This window comes from Rhinopithecus bieti, unplaced genomic scaffold (assembly GCF_001698545.2).
Source record: "Rhinopithecus bieti isolate Rb0 unplaced genomic scaffold, ASM169854v2 scaffold_19617, whole genome shotgun sequence".
NCBI classification, from domain to species: Eukaryota; Metazoa; Chordata; class Mammalia; order Primates; family Cercopithecidae; genus Rhinopithecus; species Rhinopithecus bieti.
This window is the reverse complement of record NW_016809622.1, coordinates 710,454-734,583: the sequence shown is the minus strand read 5'-3', so window position 1 is coordinate 734,583 and position 24,130 is coordinate 710,454. Positions and strand designations below refer to the sequence as shown.

General features: G+C 43.1%; 1 protein-coding gene across 1 annotated transcript in view; it reads left to right on the top strand.

Annotated features, from left to right (window-relative positions):
- Window positions 1–24,130, top strand: part of BMPER (BMP binding endothelial regulator) — a 260,754-nt gene that overhangs the window by 26,500 nt on the left and 210,124 nt on the right. Inside the window, exon 3 of the mRNA XM_017889844.1 lies at window positions 10,120–10,219. Within this exon, the coding sequence (XP_017745333.1) occupies window positions 10,120–10,219 (100 nt within the window). The remainder of the gene's footprint in view (window positions 1–10,119; window positions 10,220–24,130) is intronic.

The following is a 24,130-nucleotide window of genomic DNA, read 5'->3' as shown; positions in this document are numbered from 1 at the left end:
CAGCCTCCGAGTAGCTGGGACTACAGGCGCCCGCCACCGCGCCCGGCTAGTTTTTTGTATTTTTAGTAGAGACGGGGTTTCACGGTGTTAGCCAGGAGGGTCTCGATCTCCTGACCTCGTGATCCGCCCGCCTCGGCCTCCCAAAGTGCTGGCATTACAGGCTTGAGCCACCGCGCCCGGCTATCACTTTCTTTAAATGTCAGGTCTCGCGCTTTCCTATGGAGTTACCTAATTTTATTACCACTTTTAAACTCTTTACTCCCACTCCCCACTCTCTCCAAAACCCCCACCAACCTGGCCAGAAGATTCTGCACTGTCCCCTTTGGGACTGGAAAGCCCCACTAATGCCTTCTGAGCCCCGGATCCTACAGGTAGTTGGAGTTGGACCCCGAAAATGTGGTTCATCATCTTCTACCTACTTCAAAAGAACTCACCAGAAAGGTATAAAAATATTCATAGAATTTCATCACCCCTTTCTTTTTTGTTTTCCTTTTGGGCAGAGGAAGAAGCAGATTTATTATTCGTCATGTGCTGAAGGGCGCCCAGCAGTGTAAAATAACCAGAGGTGTTGAGGAGGCAGCCGGGCCTCCTGCGCGTAAAGCCGCACTGCTTTGCAGGGCTTCCTTCTCCCTCACCCCTGGCCTGCAAATTCTTCCCAGGAGTCTTTTGGAAGTGTTCTCTGCAGCACCAACCCCATCCTACATCCCAGCTGTTGGAGTCCCTTCTGTTAGGAAGAGAGAAGGGTTGACTGAGGCATTTGGGCCAAATAAAGGCAGGACATCACCGTGATCCCTCTTGGTTCACACACCTGGCAGAGTGAGATGCAACCTACCTGTTGGTTTTTTGGTTTGCTTTTGGGAACTGAGCATGGTGACAGAGCTGTGTCTGTGGCAGGGCCCATGGGGCTCGATCCCTGGCTCTGTGTGTTCCCTCCATTCCTGTTACATGAATGTGCTGTTGCCAGCAGACCCTTTGCTTATACGACGTGCAGTCTAATAAAAAACAGGCAGTGCTACTCTCTTTTGGGCTACTATTTTTATTTGGTGTTTTTTTTTTTTTTTTTTTTGCGTTCTGCCATCCCTAATGTTTTGGTTCTATTTCAAAATATGATTAAACAGAATGAGGAGCCGTTTGACACTGCCCTGTTTTAAATCAGACTTCTACTTGAGCAGCCGGGACACTCTAATGGACTATGTTTCTTTGTTCTGTGAGTTTCTTGAAAAGCCAAAAAAAAAAAAAAAAGCCAGACCTAAACCCTTAAACAGAATAGGACCCAAAACAATCCCTCCAACAAACTAAAACCCATTTAGAAAATGGAAATGTTAGGTAACATAAATATCAGAAGGGCCTCCTTATTAATCCCCCATTGCCTCTGCTGGCACGTGTCATATTTTCAAGGTATGGGATCAGGAGAACACTGTCATTTAGTGATGTATTAGGGCCATATATCATCAGAACATCGTCTTTGTAGGGGATATGGGTACTAAAAGACACGATTCTGGCCAGACAGAACCGCAGGGGGTCTTACTTCTTTCCTCCACCCCCCTGCCTTTTTCTTTAATCTCCCTCTGTTTTGTGTTGCAGAGAAGTGAATTTCTTCATGGGATATGACTTGTTGCAAAATAATCGGGGGGCCCCAGTGGGCTTCATAAAGTCTTTTTAAATGGCCGGGCTTCAAGGGCAGCTTTGTTCAGAGTTTGCACTGTGAGCTGGGCTGGAGGAGGCGGTGTTTGCCAGGGCCTGGGTCTCTGGGGTAAAGACTCGTTGAGCCTAGACGGGAGGGAAAAAGAATAACACTCCCAGATGGAACGCAATGAATTGCATGATGTTCTTGCAAGGCAGTTTAACATTAAGTCTACAAAATTATGGCCGTGAGATGCTGCAAGTCTCCCAGGAGAGTACACCCTTCTGTTCAAATCAAAGAAGAAATGAGAGGACTTGGCAGGTTCAGGTCCAGGTTTTGGTCAGCCTTGCAAATGACCAGGCACTCAGAGACTGGGACTTGTTTTGAGTTTTTAAGTCAGAGACTTAATCTGTCTTTCCTAAAAGGCACTATTTTTACTTGTGTGTTCAAAATGCAACCGTAAAGCACCAAGGTTTATAAAGGTCTGAAAATGGGGTGCTTAACAAAGGCAAACATTTAAATTCTTAGCTGCAAGGGGAAGGTGGCTCACTTAGCCTCTAAATGAAGCTGTATAGCATAATGATGAAATCATAGGATTTGATATCAGAGTCCTGGGTTTGAATCTCTGCCCTGGCCAGCTATGTAAACCTGGGTGAGCCGTTTAACCTCTCCGTGCCTCAGTTTACTTACCTATAAGATGGGGTGGGAGGTAAATCAGTACCTTCTTCAGGCTTGTTTGCAAGGGTTAAATGACAAAATACACAAAACATGTTCAGCATGGTGGGGCATATAATAGATTTTCTATAAATGTCAGGTGTTATTCTTCTTAATAGTTCAGCAACCTGCCTGGAAAACAGTATGTTACTTCATTGTTTGGTTAGAGATGGATCAGCTTGTTTGTGGCCCTGACTATGGAAGGGATTTGCAAAAGCAGTGGAGGTTGGGGTTGCAGAAAGGTCTGGAAATGCCACTTTATGTTAAAGGCGTGAGGTATATTGTGCAAAGGCTACAGTTGACACCTCCCATCTCTTGGACTAAACTCAGTTGGGCAAGAGGTCTTGGGGGAAACCACTTATTTCATCTGGGGAGTTTGGGTCCTTTTCCCTTTCAGCTTCATGTTCTTCATCTTAGAAATGGATTTCTTCATGTTGTCTTTCTGTTTTTTTCCCAAGTTCTGTTGAGTTAAGAGACATGACCCAGAGTCTTGGACTTGTACACTTACGGTTTGTGGCTGACCAAACTGCCTTTTTTTTTTTTCTTCCAGATATTTCTATGTAAGAGTTATAAGAAAGTCAATTTTACTATCAGTAATGAAGAATGAGCAAACAAAAGCTTAATTAAAGTAATAAATTATCAATCAATTTTAATACTGCCATTGGCAACCACTGGGCTATCTCAGGGCCCCCCTACCCATGCTCCATTATTATTTTCCAAGAGACTGAGAACAGATTTTGTCCAAAGGGGACAGGCTGGAGCAGGTACAAGCTTGCATTCTCTCCTCTGTGAGTTCATGCTCACTTGCTCAGGATTTCCCCTGACCGAATGTTCTAGAGAGGTCATCACTTCATTTTACCATTTCCAATGATCAGAACTGCTGATAAGCAGTGAAATCTCACTGGGTGCAGTGGCTCACAGCTATAATCCCAGCACTTTGGGAGGCTGAGGTGGAGGATCACTTGAACCCAGGAGTTTGAGACCAGACTGGGAAACTTGTCTCTACAAATAAAAAATAAATAAATAAATAAATAAATTAGCCAGGAGTGGTGGTGCATTCCTGTAGTCCCAGCTACTTCTGGAGGCTGATATGGGAGATCGTTTGACTTTGGGAGGTTGAGGCTGCAGTGAGCCATGATTGTGCCACTGCATTCCAACCTGGGTGATGGAGCAAGACCCTGTCTCAAAGAAAAGCAATGAAATCTGGCCCCTTTGGGTCTTTGGTTGCTGCCAACACACTTCTTTTTTCAGCTTTTGTTTCCATCTCTTCATTCTAGAACCTTGAAGGCTTAAAGTCTGGTCTGCTTGCCCAAGTCCTGGGTGATCCCTTCCTTCCACGGCACCTCTCATAGGTTATCTTGTACCAGGGCAGAAACGTGGCAGGAGACCTCACCTGTTTGGCCCATGTGGCCTGTCCAGAAAATCTGCACACTAGCTTAACTTACATGCTAGTCTATTTCTAAAATCTCAACAGCCTATTGGAGCTAACCTAATTTGGATATGACACTCCTGTACATTTTAGTGCTGTGTGCCTTACAAACTAACCTTCCCAGCTGGTCCCATAAGCCAGGCTGGGAACTGGGTTCTGTTCCTGGGTCTACTGCCAGCTGCCTCTTTGACGGATCTGAGACAACCTCATTGTGTGCCATTTCTCCATCTGCAAATCTTAATAAACCTGTGAGGATTAATGAAATAATGTCTACAGAGATCTTTAGAAGAAAGTGCTATGTAAACTTGAAGTATTATTCTTCTGTTTATGAGAAGTGGTATAATATTGCCTGGGAGAAATTGTGACCTGTGTTCAAAAGTGCTAAAAATTTCCCTTTGACTCTTTGGGATCTGGAATTGGGTTACAACGGGATACTTCAAGGGAAGTTGACCTCTTTGACTTCATACATAGAGAGACTAGAAATTCCAATGAGAATATACACGCTGATGTGGGACCAGCTTCCCCTGCTCCCTCCTCCTTGGGACACTTGAAACAAGACATCCATGTTCCTAACAACAAATTCCTATTTGAGCCATCTCCACATGGAACACCATTGTGTAAGTTCTTTGATAATAAAAATTTGAGTAAGCATCAAAGTGGCCTATTTGTGCTCAGCAACGATGATGGCTTTTGAATCAAGGTGAAGTTCTCTTTTGTGCTTCTCACTGTGCCAGAAGTTACACCGTAGTGTTTGTGTGATCTGCTGATGTCTGTTGTCTTATTTTCCCAAAGAGCTTGTAGGTTTCTGGAGACTAGGAACCTTGCTGCATGATTTCTGTCTGTCTCCTGCAGCACTGAGTATAGTGATACGTCTGCCAAGGCTTTTTCAGCTTTGGAGCCTCCACTGCTAAGCAACTTTTCCTCTCAGAGTCACCAGGGTGGGGCATCTATCCCAAGAAATGGGCTATTCGGGATGAATGTGGGTCTATCCCCAGGGATATTTGTATTTTGGTGGAGAATTCTTGAAGGTAGCAAAATCTGTAAGCTCCTCCCCAAAAAAGACTACCGCGATGGAATAACGGGACTCTGCCGCTTTATTCCCTGCAGTCACACTACCTGGCCCATGTGCTTCATTGACATATTGAGTATTGTTCACTCGGGCAGAAAAAAATACCACAACCTCACAGCCTTCTTGGTTTCCTGAAAAAGGATCTGTCACTTTGAATTTGCTAGTTTGCCAAGTGACAGCTGTTTGCTTCCCAGGCAGGCTTTGCTGTCATCAGAGACAGGGATGGAGGGAAAATAATGCCATCATCTAGGGGAAGAGTCTTGTGTTGATCTGCCACCTTCATAGCATGGCTAACCAAATGGACGATCAGCAGGCAGGCACGAGGTATTTTCATTTTCACTCTTATTTCGAGAGATTTGTGATGGTGTTTCATAGCCTAAAAATAAAGGATCTGCCCGCAGACATTTCTCCCTCCACTACCCTCATCATATTAGCTGCTGTGTTTTCCTCTTCAGATTTTGATTATATTATTTTTTATTACAAATGAAATGTCAAGGAATACTTTTCGTATTCCATATAGGATTGGTTCTGGAAGAATCTTTGAAAAAAAAATACGTTCAAGACATTGGGGCTTGGAATAGAACAGAAGCATCTCAAAAGCATGTTTTTCTGGTCGAGGAAAGCACACAGGAACGTTTCACAGCGGTGCTCTGCTATCTTCTCTGTACACCTCCGCCCTATGCTCATGGGAAAGTTCATGTCCCTCCCTACCAGACACTGGGAAATACTCCCAAGGCGGCGCTGGCGGTCTCAGGGCTGCAATTCCTGAGACCGGGCACTCTGTGCTGCCATCTCGTGGCAGATCTCAGACACAGCAAGCTGACTGCCGGAATCCTGTTTGAACTTGGCTTGCGGCGGGAGCTGTGGTTTGGCTCACATCCTTATAGAGCTTTGTTGCCAGTCATGTTGATTTTTAAAAAATGTTTTACTCCCTATGCCCCCCTTTTAGTTTTTCATGTTGGCACTTCATTTAATGTGTCTCCAGAGGCTACGTTTTGGGTTTTGATGTATTTGATCAATGTTAGAGAATCGGTTAACTATCTTCCTTAAAGGAGGCAGTAATGCAGACACGCTTTTGACAACAGGTAGACCGCTGGCTGGCAACCCTAGAAAGGGGGACTCACGGGAGACTGAGAATGAAAGATGCGGTGGGGTTTATTGCTCTTATTCATTGGTTAGGGTTTTTTTGTTTGTTTGTTTTTTTTTTTTTAGAGTATTCTGACCTTTTCCTTGAGTGTATTTTTGCCACCATTTCTCTTGTTTAGATTCGGAGAGACTCAGACCCAAGCTGGGATTTGGGGAGAAGTGTTTGAGGATGCCAGTCTGGCTTTCAGAGGCATGATAGTCTCATCCCTGTTGATATCCAAATTGGAACAACTTTCTTTGTTACCAGCAAACAGCTGGTGTCTGCAGACCTTCCCGTGGTTGGCCATGACACAGGCCCCTGGAGTTGCTCTGCTCTAGTTAGAGAATTCCTGTCTGGAGCCACCAGGAAGGCACCAATCTCCCCTGCAGCCTGAGGGCAGGAACATTATTTTGTTCTCTTCTGCATCCTGAATGCCTGGGAAGTAGCAAAGTGTGGCATTTAAATGACAGACCTCTATTTGTATTCCAGATCTGTCTCTTGGGTGACCCTGGGCAAATTTCCTAACCTTGATCCCTCCTCAGTAAGATGGCGATCATGAGGAATTTTTGGTGAGAAAAATGCACATAAGATTCTTAGCACAGAGCCTGAACACACAGAGAACGAGTTTAGTAAGTGTGAGCCCGTATTAGAAAATGTTTCTTGAATGAAGATGTGAACAGAATGAGCCTTGACCTCGAGTCACAGTGGTGACACTTAGTGCATGTGGGGATGAGGCAGCCCAGGGGTGAGGCAGTCCTGAAGGCATGGCTTTGCGTGTGTCACTTCTCACCAGAGTCACTGGCTTGAGGACAAGTGTTTTTGTCTCTTGGCAAAATTGGGAAAGCGAATGGAGTGGTCTTAATTAACCTGTGTTTGAATTTACTCTGTAGCTGCTGGACTCAATTAAGGAAATGGAGAAATCAGGCTCTCACTAGCAATTCCCTGAGCTTTTAAATTTTTTTCTTGGAAGGCCTGGGATTCCAAAGACATATTCCACATTCACACCAATCAGACACCAGGGCAACGATCAGATATGGCAGTTCCGTACCAATGTGACCATTGATAGAATATTTAAAAACTCCCAGTGGAATAAGAGGGGGAAAATCCCACTAAATCTACAGCTAAGGTTTAGGCTTGTTCTATGTGAGTGTACAAAAAAAAAAAAAGCCAGATGTGAATCTACAAACCATCTGGTTGGAATAACTTTTGTGCTGGACTGTAATTACAAGCTATTTATTATGAATCTTGGGATCCTGTTATGGATTTTGACTGGCTCCCAGGTTTCTAAGTCAGCAAAGAGTTCCTATATTTAAGTGAGTGTGTGCCTTCCTATTTATCAGATCCCAGATTGTGTCTTCACTTTGACTGCCCCCAGAGCTTTGAACTCTCTGTATCTGAAGATCCTTCCCTTGAGAAAGGAGATGTGCTTGGGAGTGGCCCTTGGCTACGGCTGCAGCCAGGTCTGCTGAATGCATAAAGCCATAAAGCCCTGGTAACAGAAGCTCTGTTAATGAAGGTTCTTCCACAATTTTCCTGGGGTAGGAGAGTCGGGATAAAATAGAGCTTGCAAGAACTACGCTTTTCAAAACAAAGTCTCTGTCGACAGTGCCAAGCAGCATACATACCTGGTGGCTATCCTTGGTGACTTTGGTGGGAGTTGGGGGAGATTATTAATTTTTTTAAAAAATATCTCTTTAATTTGAAGGGTGACCATAACATTGTATGACCTTTGTAGTTTAAGAAAAAATTATAAAAATCAATCTAAGGGCCGTGCCTTACAGTTAGCCTTGATGCCACCATTGTCATGGAGAAGAGGGGTAAGGGAAGGAGTTCTGGGGAGCGTGGGGCCAGCACGCTTGGCTTCAGATTGTAGGTCTGCTGTTCACAAAGGGACTGTGGACAGCTCCTTATCCCAGCTCAGTCCCGGCAGCCACAGAAATACTCTCCCCTGACAGCAGTGGTTCTCAGCCCTAGCTGAACATTGGAATTACCTGGGAGCTTGAACAAATACCCATGCCTGGTCCTTAGATTAACCAGATCTGAGCTGCAGGGAGTGGGAAACCGTGGCAGTCTTTGTTAAGAATCCCACAGGGGGTTCTAATGTGCAGCTAAGGGATGAGGGTCACTGTCTCACAGGATTTTAGGAGTAAATGAGGTCAGTCCCTTGAGGGCATGTACCATATAACAGATCCCAAAAAAGGAAAGAGAAAGAGAGAGAGAGAGAAAGAGAGAGAGAGAGACTGGATGACTCAGGTCACCCTCCCATCATAAGGACAACCAGTAAACGAAAAAACAAAGCAGCAGCAGCCCCTGCAGGTGTGGGGTGCAGGTGGCTGTGGATTCATGTCCTTTCTCTAGGTGTTGGACAAGTCCTGGGACAGTTTCAGGAATATTCACCACATTCATCCCAGCGTTCCTTAGCTGAAATGAGCATCATTTTCTATCTGTGCCATTCAGTGGACAAGTTTGAGCAACGCTGGTTGTGGCTCATTATTTTCTATGCCTCAGTTGCCCTTGCAAAAGCCACGAGGGCAGGGAAATAACAGGACTGATGTGGAAACAGCTGCGGGCAAGGCAAGGCCCAACCCTCCCCCGTAGAACTCACTCTCAGGCAGTTGTGACTGTGAGTCAGAGGGAGTGGGGTTCTGGCACTCACAGACGTTCTCATCTTTGAAAGGAGAGGGGATGGCAACCTGGATTTATTTTAGAATTAGACCCTGGGAGCATCTTATGCTCTGGAACTCCCAGGGAATTTCAGGGCAGCATAGAAGGTGACACGTTTTATTTTGGAACTGCCTTGGGGTTGGACTGTGGTGCATGAGCTTTGCTTGGGTTCCCAGACTCCAACACACACACACACACACACACACACACACACATATACACACACACAAGCTCGCAGGCACATATGCATATGCACATGCACACACACACTCCTGCAGGCTCGCATGTGTCTCCTTGGTTCTGAGCAAGAAACAGTGAGATCTTCTTAGTCTCATGACATGGAGGCGTACTGGGTACACTTGAGAATCTTCTCAAATTTGTTGTCAGGGCTGAGTTTGGATTTCTTCTTTATTAATACGTATTCCAAGAGAGTTCTAGGTTCATTTCAAGGTGAGAAGAGCCGGCCAGTTGCTCCTCTCCAACCTGCCCCCAGATGAGGCACTGGTAGTGCTTGCTGTCATCCAGGGAAGGGCATAGGTGTGCACACATTTATGTCTTCATCTTGAGTTCCATCCCTCCCACTGGAAAGCTGGGTAATCTTGGAAAAGTCAGCTACCTTCTCTGAGCAGAGTTTTCTTGTTTGCAAAATGGGGATAATGATACTGACCTCACAGGATTTTAGTGAGAATAAAAGCCACAGCACCCAGCATGTGGTCGCCACTTGGTAAATCTCACATTTTGTTGAATTTTTTGAGACAGTGTTTTTGGTTCAGGTGCATACAATCCATATATAAACAGGCATATCCATCACGTTTGTATCTTCTTTAAGACATTTTAACAGCTAACCTTTCAGGAAAAAACCAAAGATGCAAATGTTCACCACACGTTCATTAGCATAAGTGCTAATATAATGCAGCTGTCCCACAGCTATAAAGCACTGATGTCCGTGTCTCTGGTTGGCATGGAGAATATTATTTTTTCTTTTACCAAGCTGATCCAATACTCAACTTTGTCATTATTTGAGTTGGAACTTTAGATTGCTGCATTTTAATGCACTCTACTATTAAGGATTGTTGGACGGCCATGTGAAAATATTTTTGTTCTCACGATGCAGTCCTGGCCCAGGTAGCCCAACAGGCAAAATATGGTTTACACAAATATTATCGTTTCTGCAGTGTGTACTAAAAAGAAACCTTAGAATCTGAAGGAGCAGGAGAGAACTTCTCTCTTGGCAATCGGTTATCTAGGTGAAGCTGGCTTTTTAAAGAAGGAACTTTTCATCTCCTCTCATCTGACTCTGATCTCCAAAGTCCTGTGTTCCTGGATGGGTGTTTCTGTTTCAGAGACAGCAAAATCCTATTTGCTCTCACAGTGTTTTCTTGCCAAGTGAAGGCAATGTAAGAGGGGCGCTGGGAAAACCTACGTGGTGTGTTAGGATTTGGGGAATTCTGTTTGATGTTTATTTCAAATGTCTCGTGTCTCTTTTTGCCTAGAACAAGGAAGTGACATGTAAGAGAGAGAAGTGCCCTGTGCTGTCCCGAGACTGTGCCCTGGCCGTCAAGCAGAGGGGAGCCTGTTGTGAACAGTGCAAAGGTGATTGATGTCTTGGCCGTCTTCTCTCCTGGCTGCTGCTTCAGGCATTTTTATTTCTCTTTCTCTCACCTTTCTTTTCACTCAGCTCTTGGCTGGGGTGCACATGGGTGGGGAGGAGAAGTAGGGTGTGTGTGCGTGTGTGTGTGTTTGTGTGTATGTGTGTGTCTGGGGCTGGGAGGAAGGGGACTCTCCTGGAGGAGGGATGAAAGTATGTGAGCATCTGCATATTCGGTTTATTTTCTAAGGCAGGTTGTTAAAATGTTGTAGCGAAGAGGCAACCATCATGCCCCTGCATATTTGTACACACGCACATGAGCATATTTTGTCAACAAGTTTCAACACTCAGTTTTTCCAGGCTCCACACTTACCCTGCCCACCTCTCCTGGAGAGGTCTTTATGCCTGTATTTTATCATTTTGGTCCTCATTAAAATTTTCCTTTCCTTCCAAATTAGATCTAAGTCTCTCCGCCTGTCTTGGAAGCATCTCTAACGTCTCCTTAATCCAGCCTCATTTTCCATTGCCCTCCAGCCTCATGCTCCCTCAGGAATGTGCTATTCCTGGTCTCACCTCTCTCTTGGCCTTAGTGCGGGTCTTTTTTCCCAACCTGTCCGGGTGCTGCCTGTGCTCAAGGTGCCCAGCCCTTATCTGCCACGATCCCCTTTAGATTTCGATGGCGTCCAGAAGCCCACATGGATACCGCAGTGGTGTGATTTTCCCTCTCTGCGGTTTCATGTGGATCGTCAGCTCCCTGGGGATTTCACACCATCTATATGTCAACAGGGCTTCACAGTGTGGGGCCACGCAGGAGGCAACATTAGCCCAGTGTTCAGGGTGTGGGCTCTGGAGTCACCCTGTCGAGTCTGAATCCAAGTGTACTGGCTGGCAGAGTGTTTCCCAAATTTCACATCTATGTGGAAGCTTAGAATGTGACCTTGTTTGGAACTAGGCCCTTTGCAGGTATAGTTAATTAAGATGAAGTCATACTGAATTTGGGTGGCCCCAAATCCAATGTGACTGGTGTCTTTATAAGAAGAGGAAGAAACAGAGATAGACAGAGACACACAAAGAGTGGCAGAAGCTGGAGTGATGCTGCCACCAGCCTAGGATCACCCAGGGCTGCCAGGATCTAGCAACGGCAAGGAGTGATTCTTCCCAAGTGCCTTCGGAGGGAGCATGCCCTGCCGACACCTTGATCTTAGACTTACAGTCTCCAGAACTGTGAGACAATCAATGTCTATTGTCTTAAGCCTCGGGAAACTCATCCACCACATTTCCATGTGAGCAGGGGGAGACATGGATCCTCTCTTGATCTCATCACCTCATTTGTTAAGTGAGGACAACAGGTTGGGCATGGTGACTCATACCTGTAATCCCAGCACTTTGGGAGGCTGAGGCGGGCAGATTACTTTAGGTCAGGAGTTCAAGACCAGCCTGGCCAACATGATGAAACCCCATCCCTACTAAAAATATAAAAGCCAGGTGTGGTGGTGGGTGCCTGTAATCCCAGCTCCTGGGGAGGCTGAAGCAGGAGAATCACTTGAATGCAGGAGGCAGAGGTTGCAGTGAGCCAAGATTGCGCCACTGTACTCTAGTCTGGGTGACAAAGCAAGACTCCATCTCAAAAAACAAAAACAAAAAAACAAAGAACGAGGACAATTGTGTTGGAGGGACTAACATGGGAAGATGTATTCACCGTACTGCATGTCAACATCTCTCAGGTAATGGAAGTATAACTGATGCCCTTCGCATGCTTGACAGGCTTTTGGTTTGCTTCTCCACGATTGGTCGTGCAGAAGGGAGCTTTCTCATGCTGTAGTGTGTAGCCTTCTTTCTCTCTTGACCTGCTAGTTCCTTTATCACCACCCTTTCCTCATCATACTTAGTATTTCAAAGGAAAGAGATACCCAAGACAAACACATTTCCTGAACATTCTTTTTGGGCTTAAGATGATAAGCCTCTTCTAACCAAACTGGACCCAAGGATAGGCCAGCGAGTACAGTGTCCTGAGTTCTCTTTCTGATGGAAATCCCAAGGCGTTTGGGGGGAGGTCAAGAATCCTGCCCTGCCCTAAGGTGGACCTTCATGAGAGGGACTCCTGAATGGGTGATAGGGTTTGGCTTTGTGTCCCCACCCAAATCTCTTCTTGAATTGTAATCCCCGTAATCCCCATATGTCAAGGGAGAGACCAGGTGGAGGTAATTGAATCATGGGGGTGGTTTTCCCCTATGCTGTTCTCATGCTGTTCACAAGACCTGATGGTTTTATAAGGGGCTTTTCCCCCTTTGCTTGGCACTTCTCCTTCCTGCCACCTTGTGAAGAAGGTACCTTGCTTCCCCTTCACCTTTTGCCATGATTGTAAGTTTCCTGAGGCCTCTCCAGCCATGCTGAGCTGTGAGTCAATTAAGCCTCTTTCCTTTATAAATTACCCAGTCTTGGGCAGTTCTATGTAGCAGTGTGAAAATGAACTAATACAGTGAGTCTGACTTTTCAGGGGCCTTGGGGTGGATGTTAATATGCACCCTTTGTTTTCTCTCTTTCTACCTCATAATACAGTGCTTGTCTCAAGGGTTTTAAGGGACACAGTCCTGTTCACTCTTAAATACTGGGGACTCCCAGTATTTTGGTGAGTTTTTTTTTTTTTTTTGGAATTGTAACTTATGCTCATAGGAGAAGCCTCAAAAAACAGTCTAAACTGTGGAAAAGCAGGAAAAAAATATAATCTCACCATCCAGAAATAACAATTGTTATCATTTGATATATTTATTTCCGTATTTTCCCATGTAAAAGTGTTTACAGGGTTGATATTTTACTACTCACATTGCATTATTTATATTTTTTCCTACTTAAACATTAGGGCATAACATCTCTGTTATTTGGACATATTATCCTTAATAGATGCATAAGATTCTGTTGTAAGACCATACCAAAGTTCATTTGGTCATTTCTGACCATATCTTTGGGCAGTTAGGTTGTACCTTGGGTTTTAGCTTTGAATGTGAATAAAGCCAAGAAGCTAAAACCAAACAGCCTTGTGTAGTAAAGGAATAAGGACTGGAGGGAGATCCTTGGGAGGGCATTCCCGAGGCCCCTCAGATCTGAGTGTTAACCCAACCTGGGTTTGGCCTCCCAAGGAATCCCAGTAAACCTCTCCGTAACTCTTTTGCATTCTGCATTCATATAGGGGAAAACAACAACAAATCAGTGGGTAGCAGAAATTCTGAGACAGCAGTAGCAGCTGCATTTCTGATAAGTCCTCTAACAAGAGCCTGCATGCTCATGCTGAAGCTTTTGACTGTTCTTGCTCAATGAGAGTGGTTTAGTGAGGAATCATAGTAGTGCAGAAGTTTGCTGATAATACTTTATAACTAAATCATGTCTAGGCATGATTGCCTCAGGGTCAGTGAATTTGATGAGAGTTAGGACATAGAGTTATAAGTTGTATATTGTTATATTTACTTATATATAAGTTCATAGGTTTTGGTAATTACAATGATACGTAGAGAATACAGAAGATAGGAATCGTTCAATTATAGAATAGAAGTATATGTGTTTATGTTATATATATTTATATATATGTAACATAATACGCAATGGAGTCTCCTTAGCAAAGAAATGGAGACTCGTTTATCAGATCATTTAACACAGTGGTTCCCAACCTTTTTGGCTCAGGCACCTGTTTCATGGAAGACCATTTTTCCATGGACCGGGGTGGGGGGATGGTTTGGGGATGATTCAAACGCATTACATGTATTTCACACTTTATTTCTATTATTATTACATTGTCATATGTAATATAATTATCTAACTCGCCATAATGTGGAATCACTGAGAGCCCTGAGCTTGTTTTCCTGTAAGTAGATGGTCCTATCTAGGGGTGATGGGAGACAGTGACAGATCATCAGACTTTACATGCTCATAGAGTGCACACTTAGATGACTAGGATGTGCAGTTCACAGTAGAGGTTGTGCTTCCATGAGAATCTGATGCTGCAGCAGATCTGACAGGAGGCGGAGCTCAGGCGGTAATGTGAGTGATGGGGAGCAGCTGTAAATACAGATGAAGCTTCGCTCATTTGCCCTCTTCTCACCTCCTGCTGTGTGGCTCAGTTCCTTACAAGCTACAGACCCATAGGAGTTCGTGGCCCAGGGTTGGGCACCCTTGATTTAACACATTGTAACGGAGTGCTGATAGACTGAATTCTCCGTATTTTGAACGGTATCTGCATTCAGAGGTACTACCTTTTGCAGTTTTTAAAGCTGCTCACCAGGCTGTGTGGTCAGGCCTCTTGAGGAGGTGCATTCAGCTTGTACCTAACATAGTGCAGTGGGTGCCAGGCAGAACGGGTGCAGGGCGTGGCTCTGTTGGCAAGCATATGGGAAGGTGAAATCTAGTATTGTTAGTGGATGACCAATAGTGAAAGCTTACTAGATGCTGCAAGTTACCCTTGAATGTTGTTTCCTGTTTGTTCTTCCTTTTACCTGAGGGAATGTGTATACACAGTGTTTCTCAAAAGGTAATGGATCACAGAAGCAGCAGTTAGAATGCAGATTCCTGGGGCTTGCCAGGTCAGCAAGATGATCCTCCTCTTCATCAAAACAGCAGCAGGTAGTACTCCTAGTGGTACTTACTTAGAGGCAGGCACTGAATCCTCACAAGGTCAGCCCCATTTTATAGATGGAAAAATGGTGACACTGAGAGCCTTAGTGACTTTCCCAATGTCACAGAGCTAGTAAGTGACAGAGATGGGAGACAGACCCAGGTGGTCTCACCATTAGGCTTGCAGGCCTGCTGTATCAGCAGCGCCCAGCCTGGGCCCCTGACTGTAGTGTTTTTGAGTTTCCACTGAGACCCTTATGCAGACAGGCTTGAGGACCACAGCTACCAGACAACGGAAAAAAAGAGAGAGGGTTGGCCTTCCTAATGGAGAAATGAGAACCACATCCCACAGCTTTTAGAGTCTGATAGTCATTACCTGTCCTGGTCAATATTCTTGAGAAAAATCAAGCTTAAGACCATGTAAGCATGAAAAATCTCTTTACGTTTTGTAGTGGGAGACCATGTTTTCTCTTTGACCCTTTGCTCTTTTCCTATTTTGAAAATCACTAGAACGATTAAAAGAGAAATAAAGGAAAACAGCAGATAATGACCAAGAAAACATCACTCTGATGTTGAAGTGCTGGGGAATGCTTATCTTTCCCAGTTCTTTGATTGTGTAAGTAAATGGGAGTGGGGGGACTTGAACCCCAAGAACTGGCTCACGTCCTCCCATGATTTGTTGGAACTTTCTTTTCTTTTTCCCTTCTGACTTCTCTCTCATTCTCCTTTCCTTCCACGGCACAATTATGTTTAGTTTTAAATTTAATTAAACACTACATTAATATATTATTGTACTAAAAAAAGTTAAACAAGAAAGGAGAAAGAAGTTCTTTTTGAGCCTGTGAAACCCACTCTGCTCAGAAATAACAACTGTTACCAATTTGTTGTGTGTTTTCCAGATCTTTTTCAGTTTATTACATGTATATGTAATTTTGTCTGTGTACTCTTATTTTTACATAAATGGAAAGAAATGGTCTTTTGCAGTTTGCTTTGGCCAGAAAAAAAAAAAAAAAACCCAAACAAAAGAACAAAAAACCCAAAAATCAACAACAATGTGACTTAGGAATTTTCCCAGGCCGGTTCATGCTTTTTCAATTCTTGTATGGATTCCATAGTATAGATATAGAGTAATTCATCTAACACCTCCCTATTGATAGCCATTTAGATTTTGAGTTTTTGCAAAGCTGCAGGGAACCAGCTTGTCATTCCTGTCAGGCCTATGTGTGTCATTCCTGTCAGGCCTATGTGTTCCTCAAGGACAGAGACCTAGAAATCACAGGGTTGAGAGAAGAGGTGTGCATGTGTCAAACTATGATGGACATTTTTACTAAATGGCTCCGAAAAAGACAAGGCTATTCTCTTTCCCTCTTCCCTGACAGTTTTTAAGCCCTTTCTCCATAAAAGATGATAGACTTTAGGAGGGAAAGCTGGCTTCACACGTGGCAAAATTTAGACCTGTTTGGATATCCTTGCCTTCCCTGATTTCCATTCCATCTAGTGAATTCCCCCACTTCAGACCGTACATTCACACTCCTGACCCAGTTCTCTCCTGCTCTGGATTTCCCCATATTACCGGGGATATGTTCCTCTCCCTTTTGGTGGTTTGGTGAGAAGTGGTATCAAGCTCTGTTTAAAGAGCCTGAGTGTCATCAATTGCTGTTGTGTTTACTACAATAAAGTGTAGCAAGCACTGACAGTTGTCAACAAGTTAACACTTAAATGGTAGTGTTATCACAGAATTTGGTCCAGTATTGCAGAACTTCAGTGATAGAATGGACTAAATTTAGAATATAGGCCAGATGAAAAATGTGGGGAATGTTTTACTGGCCTCTTATTTTGAAGAATAATTTTTTTCTTCTATTTTTATTTATTTTAGATTAATTATTATTATTATTTTTGAGACAGGTCTCTCTCTGTCACCCAGGCTGGAGTGCAGCAGTGCGATCTCGGCTCACTGCAACCTCTGTCTCCTGGGTCCAAGTGATTCTCATGCCTCAGTCTCCCAAGTAGCTGGGATTACAGGTGTGTGCCACAATGCCCGGAAATTTTTTTGGTATTTTTAGTAGAGATGAGGTTTCACTGTGTTGGCCAGGCTCATTTCCAACTCCTGGCCTCAAGTGATCCACCTGCACTGGCCTCCCAAAGTGCTGGGATGACAGGTATGAGCCACAGTGCCCAGCCTAAAATGATTTTCTCAATGGGAAATATTATTGTTATCATTTTTGTCATCCTAATCATAAAACATATTCTGCATTAGAAACCTTTGAAATCGCTCAGAAATTATTATTATTTTTTTGTTAGTTTTGAAACTTCTAATACAGGGAAAGTATGAGAGAAGAAGGCATGTTATCATCTCATTTTTTGCTTGGTTAGTCTCTTAAGAAATTTGGCTTATTTAAAATTCCTCAAATTACTCTATAGTTTCTATTTATAGTTTATTCTATGTGTACTTTATCTGTGTGAGCTACTTCTGTAATTAATGTGCATAGTTATTTATAATTATGTGGAATGTCATTTTATTCCTTTAAATAATTACAGAAGTTTATATATATTGTAAGTTGGTCTTTACTACTATACCTATTCTTGATGGGTCTTCATGGGTAGTTCCTATTCTTTAAGGCCAGGATGCCGATCAGAATACAGCTCCTCAGAAATGACATTGTTCCTGCAGGAAAACATAATTTTATATGTTGATCACCTTCTAGTGTGAAGGAAAGTGTTACTATTTTTTTTCTTTTTTGAGATGGAGTCTCACTCTGTCGCCCAGGCTGGAGTGTAGTGGCGCGATCTCGGTTCACTGCAAGCTCTGCCTCCTAGGTTCACGCCATTCTCCTGCCTCAGCCTCCCGAGTAGCTGGACTACAGGCGCCAGCCAACACGCCTCAGCTTATGTTTTGTATTTTTAGTAGAGACAGGGTTTCACCGCATTAGCCAGGATGGTCTTGATCTCCTGACTTCGTGATCTGCCTGCCTTGGCCTCCCAAAGTGCTGGGATTACAGGCGTGAGCCACTGCACCCGGCCTTTTTTTTTTTTTTTTTCTTTTTTTTTGAGACAGAGTCCCACTCTGTCACCTAGGTTGGAGTGCAGTGGTGCAATCTTGGCTCACTGCAACCTTCGACTGCTGGGTTCAAGTGATTCTCTTGCCTCAGCCTCCCAAACAACTGGGATTATAGGTGCCCGCCACCAAGCAGGCTAATTTTTTTTGTATTTTTAGTAGAGACAGGGTTTCGCCATGTTGGCCAGGCTGGTCTTGAACTCCTGATCTCAGGTAATCCACCCACCTTGGCTTCCCAAAGTGCTGGGAGCCACCATGCCCGACCAGTGTTACTGCTTTTGTCTACCAAGAGCTCTCATCCTGAGGCTCATGAAAACTGTGGCAGCCATCTGCCTGTCCATGTAGTATTGTTGAAGTACTGCAGATTGTGAAGTGTAATTATCTGGTTGATTTTAAGACCTTTACCTCCATCTGTTATCTTCATGGAAGTACCAGAAGGACTTATGTTCCCTATTGCTGGATACCAAGTTAGTTGGTTTATGCTTACCACTAAGTCATCACAACAGTGAGATGATTTCTATCTTATGTTGTAGGAAAATGAGGGCCTGGAGAAGTTCAGTCATTCATTTGCCAAGGCATTAGTGACCCAGGATGAAAAAGAGGGTGACCATATCCTCAAGGAGCTTGCTTCATTAAGGGGACTTAGAGAAGTACCATCTGGTTGGAAAGTTCTCTGGGGAAGGCATGCCTGAGTGCAGAGGGAAGACGTTTTAGTCCATTCCCACATTGCTATGAGGAAATACCCAAGACTGGGTATCTTATAAGAGGTTTAGTTGACAACATGGCTAGGGAGGCCTCAGGAAACTTACAATCATGGCAGAAAGCACCTCTTCACAGGGCAGTAGGAGAGAGAATGAGAGCCAGCAGGGGAAATGCCAGACACTTATAAAACCATCAGATCTCGTGAGAACTTACTATCATGAGAACAGCACGGGGGAAACCGCCCCCATGATTCAATTACGTCCCACTGGGTCCCTCCCATGACATGTGAGGATTATGGGCATTACAATTCAAGATAAGATTTGGATAGGAACACAGCCAAACCATATCAGAAGGGAAGGAGGATAGCTAGCAGGCACGGAATCAGGGATGTGCCTGGGAAGGCTTTCCAGAAAAGCAATGTGTTTATATGAACAAGTGAAAGGTAATCACATTCAAAAAGGGCTGCTCTGCAGAAGGCTCACGGGTGAAGGTTCTGGCACACACAAAGGCATGACATAGGTCTTAGTCATTGCCTGCCACTCAAAATCACCTGGGGAACTTGTTAAGGTACCAGTTTCTAGGCTTCCTTGAATTAAACAAATCTGATTTAAAACAAATCTGTAATAAGTTTTTGTTTGTTTGTTGATTGTTTGAGGAGGAGTAGAGGGGTCACACAAAAAGATATCAGAATCCTATCATGACTTTTACTTATTTGCCTCCGGAAAAAATGCTGATTTTGAAAAGGCAATGGTAGGAGAGAACATCTGCTTAAGGACAGAAATGTGAAAAGTCATAGTTCAAACGCACACTTAGAAAGGTTTTGTGTGTGCATGCATTTGTGTTTCTGTTTTCTTTAATTGCATTGCTCATATATTCCATTTGTTCATTAATTTAACAATTATTTATGAATCCACGGGCCAGGTATTTATAGAATAGTGCTGCTTACCAAATTGTCCTTAGCTTTTATGAAGCCAGAATATTATTTAAAACAAAAAAGTAAGTAAATTATAACCAATTTCTCTCAGGCAAGTATTTCAGTATGCTTTTGAGATTATTTTTATGTTAATAATAGTTATGCATTTTTATCCAAATAGCCTAACAACTGGGCAGAAGATTAATCTAATTTGAAAAAACTCGATATTGTTTGATGAAAACAAATGAGATCATCGGGAGTCAAACAGATGGTTTTGGCAGCTTTTCTGTATTTACTTGGACTGAAAATCACCCTTTAATGTGGGGTTCTTTCATGAACAATAATGTGCTTGTTATCTGAATATATGTTTGTTATTAGTAGATCATAAATGAATAAGGTGTGTTTCAGACATTTATAGGTCAAATTCCATCTTCTTTCTTCATATAGAGCTTGAAATATTAATTGTCCACAAGAGTTTGATGAAGGATTGAAAAAAAAGTCTTTCATTTGTCAAGGGGGGTTTATTTTCCATAATCTTTTCTTGTCTTTGATTTTCTGTGTTTTGTCTTGTTTTCTATTGGTTATGATCCCATAGGTTGCATTTTTTAATAGTTTAACTTTTATATTTGATTTTAGAAATCCTATGATGTCTCATGAAAAGAAAAATGCAAAATATAAATATTTGCACATTGATTTCCAAAATGAGGTCAACTGCCCTAGGTTCTGATAAATAAGAATTAAAGAGCAAAACATGCATTGTGAAATTTAAGAGAATTGAGCTCATTTCTATAGACCAATACTGACAAATGTAAAGGGGTACTATGAATAATGGTAATAGATTAAGCATTATTAACTATAGATTGCCTTTTATATAACACAAGGTCATGAATAAGGGACCTTTTCTCAGTGCTGCTTCAAGAATGACCTGGAAGAAGATCATGCCTTTCAGAATATTGCCATGTGGTTGTTTTGGAGGGAACCAGCTACTTACCATATATAGAAATAAACACTTAAAAAATCTCTTATATGAAAATAATCACACTTTCTGTGTTGACAGAGTGAGTTGTTTTATTGTTGAAATGTTTTAAGATGGAAAGGTTGAGTTAGCCATGTGCCATCTGGTTGCTTACTTTTATTTTGGTACAAACTTATTTTGGCAATCATAACCATGCATTGTCTGCTGCCCAAACAAAAGAGTAGTTCTTTCCTCAACCTCTGCTTTCCTTTCTTTTGGACATGGCCAAATTCTCTGGTAGTTATTATATCTAATCAACCTGGATACTCTTTGCCCCAGGTTTTGCCTACCAAATAAGAAATTAGTTGCCTTTCCCTGAAAGGTCTGTCAATCACGTAAACTATACTGTGAAAGAGGTTTAGAGAATACTTTGGAAGAGAAGACAATGATCCAATCTTAGGCTTTCATAGACAGAGTTGTATTCAGTCCTGAGGTAGTGGTGATTACTCTTCTGATTTAGCAGACAGGTAAACTTACATGATGACAGAGATTGTACAATTGCTCAGAGGCAGAGGGGGTCTTCTGACTCCCACTGTCCCATTCTTCTTGCTTGGCATATAATATGGTTTGGCTCTGTGTCCCTACCCAAATCTTATGTTGAATTATGATCTTCAGTGTTGGAGGAGGCACCTGGTGGAAGGTGACTGGATCATGAAGGTGGGTTTCCCGCTTACTGTTCTCATGATAGTGAGTGAGTTCTCACGAGATCTGGTTGTTTAAAAGTGTGTGGCACTTCTTCCTTTGCTCTGTCTCCTACTGGCCATGTGAAGATGGTGCCTGCTTCCCCTTTGCCTTCTGCCATGATTGTAAGTTTCCTAAGGCCTTCCCAGCCATGCCTTCTGTACAGCCAGAGGAACTGTAAATGAATTAAAACTCCTTTCTTTATAAACTACCCAGTCTTAGGTGTTTCTTTATAATAATGTGGGAATGGACTAATAAAATATCATACTGCCTTGTGAGATAAGCAGGAAAGAGGAGAGATGAGTTGTGATGGCTCTAGAGATAAATGAAAGAGAGAGAGAGAAAGAGAGAGAGAGGGAGAGAGAGAGAGAGAGAAAGAAATGAACTCGGCAGTTCTTCACCTGGGCACAGCCCCTTTATCCCTCCAGGACTGATTATAGTCTGGGGGACCAAAAATTTCAAAGAAAGTATGTGGGCAGAGAGGCTTTTGGAGGTGACTGACAACATGTAGCTTAGGAACCAGTGGCTTTTCTTACTAATTGTCCTTTATCTGGGAACCCTCAACTTAATTATTTTTTCCCTCAGTAGTACTCATGACTGCTTATTACTGCAGCAGTGTTCCAGTGAGACAATTGAGATGAGCTTTGCTCTTGTGTGTGTATGTGTGTGCTTGGCTGCATACAATATCTTAAATAGGTCATGCAATGACACACTTAAAAACACCCAAAAATATCTATAGTAAAAGTAAGTTTCCCTCCCACTCTTGACCCCAGCGACTTTGTCCTGGAGACAGTCTTTGTACCAGGTTCTTGGGGATCCTTCCAGAGCCAGCCTCTGCATACTCTCTCTCTGCGTGCATGTTTCATTTCTTTGTGTGTGTGTGTGTGTGTGTGTGTGTGTGTGTGTGTGTGTGTATGTTTCATTTCTAACAAAATAGAAGTCTCTAGCTTTACTCTTAGCTAATTTAATGCTGAGACTCTAAACTGCCACTTAAAACATCTTTGGAGATTGCATTCCCTCCCCACTATTGAGTTACTCACTTCCAGTGTCACATTTTTTCCATGATATTGCACTTAAGAGAATTTCTCACGTGCTTCCTGATGAAAGTTGTTAGATTCTGGAATGCCTGCATAGATAAATTAACCTATGCAGTTTAAATAATTTTATCCACCTGGCCCCAGAAATTTGAGTGGAGGTTGTTAATATGTTTTTCAAGACAAGAAAGAAACAAGACAAAAAAACAAGAGGGATTTCTTTCCCCTGATCTTTTTCTCTAACCAAAAAAAGATGTATAAAATGTTACAATTCATAGATTGGTTACCCATAATATAAACCAGGTTATTCTGGCATTTCAATAAAAATGACCCTATTTGTTTAAAAGGACCTTGTTAACATTAAAATCATACTTCACAAAAGCTGTTTTGTTGTTAAAATTAGTAAGGAAACTTGAAACAGAGATCAGCTTTCCTTGTCAAATTTGTCTCAACCCTTTTATTCCTGGGCTTTGTCTTTTAGATTTTGTAGACTTTTGGAAGGCAGTTTAAGGGGCGAGTTTGTGGTTGCCTTTAAGTTAGAAGATTAGATTTCTAAGGCTTGCTGTGGACTTCTGGCACATCCGTTTTCACTTTCTAAAGTGCACCAAATTGTGAACGTTCCTGGCCCTGGTGGAGTAGGGTGGTAGTTCTGGTCTCCCTGATGTCTCATATGCAAAGTGCCTGACAGCCATATCAGAATGGGGGTAGTCTCAGAGACTCCAAGCCTCCCAGAGCCTCCTTCTGCTGCTGATGGCCAACATACTAATTTTCTATTGATGGACAACAAGCTATGACAAACTTAATGGCCTAAAGTTTGTCATTTATTAACCCACAGTTTCTGTGGGTTGGGGTTCTGGGCACAGCTTAGCTGGGTCTCAAAAGCCTGCAATTAAGATGTCATCCAGGGCTGGTCTCATCTGAGGCTCAGGGTCCTCTTCTAAGCTCATGTGGCTGTCGGCAGAATTAAGTTCCTTGCAGCTGCAGAGTGGCTTCCTTCTTCAAAGCCAGCAAGAGAGGACCTTTATGACTTGTAGACCCTTTCTAAGGCTCACTTAGTAGGTCAGGCCCACTTGGGATATTAACTCAAGTTACACCTGCACAATTTCTGGTCACAATCTAATCATGGGAGTGACATCCATCACATTCACAGGTTTTGCCCACACTCAAGGGAAGGATTGCACAAAGTAGATGTATCAGGGGTTGGATACATCTTAGAATTCTACCAACCATAGCCAGAGCGGCTTTGGGACACATGGTAAGTAGAAGCATCTATCGAGAATGATACAGCTAGAAGATAGCTTGCCCATCAGTGCACACAGTACAAGCTAGCAAACGCTTGCTTGCTTTTGGCCATTCCTTCTCCTCCTCTGGTTAGGTGGCCACCAAGCCTTGCAAGATCTGGATCTTGCTCTCCCCTGTCTCCCCATCTTCTTCAGCACTTCTGGTAGGATTTTTTTTTTTTTTTTTTTTTTTTTTTGAGATGGATTCTGTCTCTGCTGCCCAGCCTGGAGTGCAATGGCAGGATCTCAGCTCACTGCAGCCTCTGCCTTCCAGGTTCAGTGGATTTTCCTGCCTCAGCCTTCTGAGTAGCTGGGACTACAGGCATGCCCTACCATGCCAAGCTAATTTTTGTGTTTTTAGTAGAGATGGGTTTTCACCATGTTGGCCAGGCTGGTCTTGAACTCCTGACCTCAAGTGATCCACCTGCCTTGGCCTCCTAAAGTGCTGGGATAACAGGTGTGAGCCACTGCACCTGGCCAGGAGGCTTTCTTCTATTTCTCTCAATGTTTTGTACTTACTTCCTGCCATGGAATTTTGAACATACTCTAACCTTTGCTTGGAGTGCTTTTCTGCCCTGTGTTATAGAACTGACTTTGACCCATTTTTTAGATTTCACTTTGGACATTCCTTCCC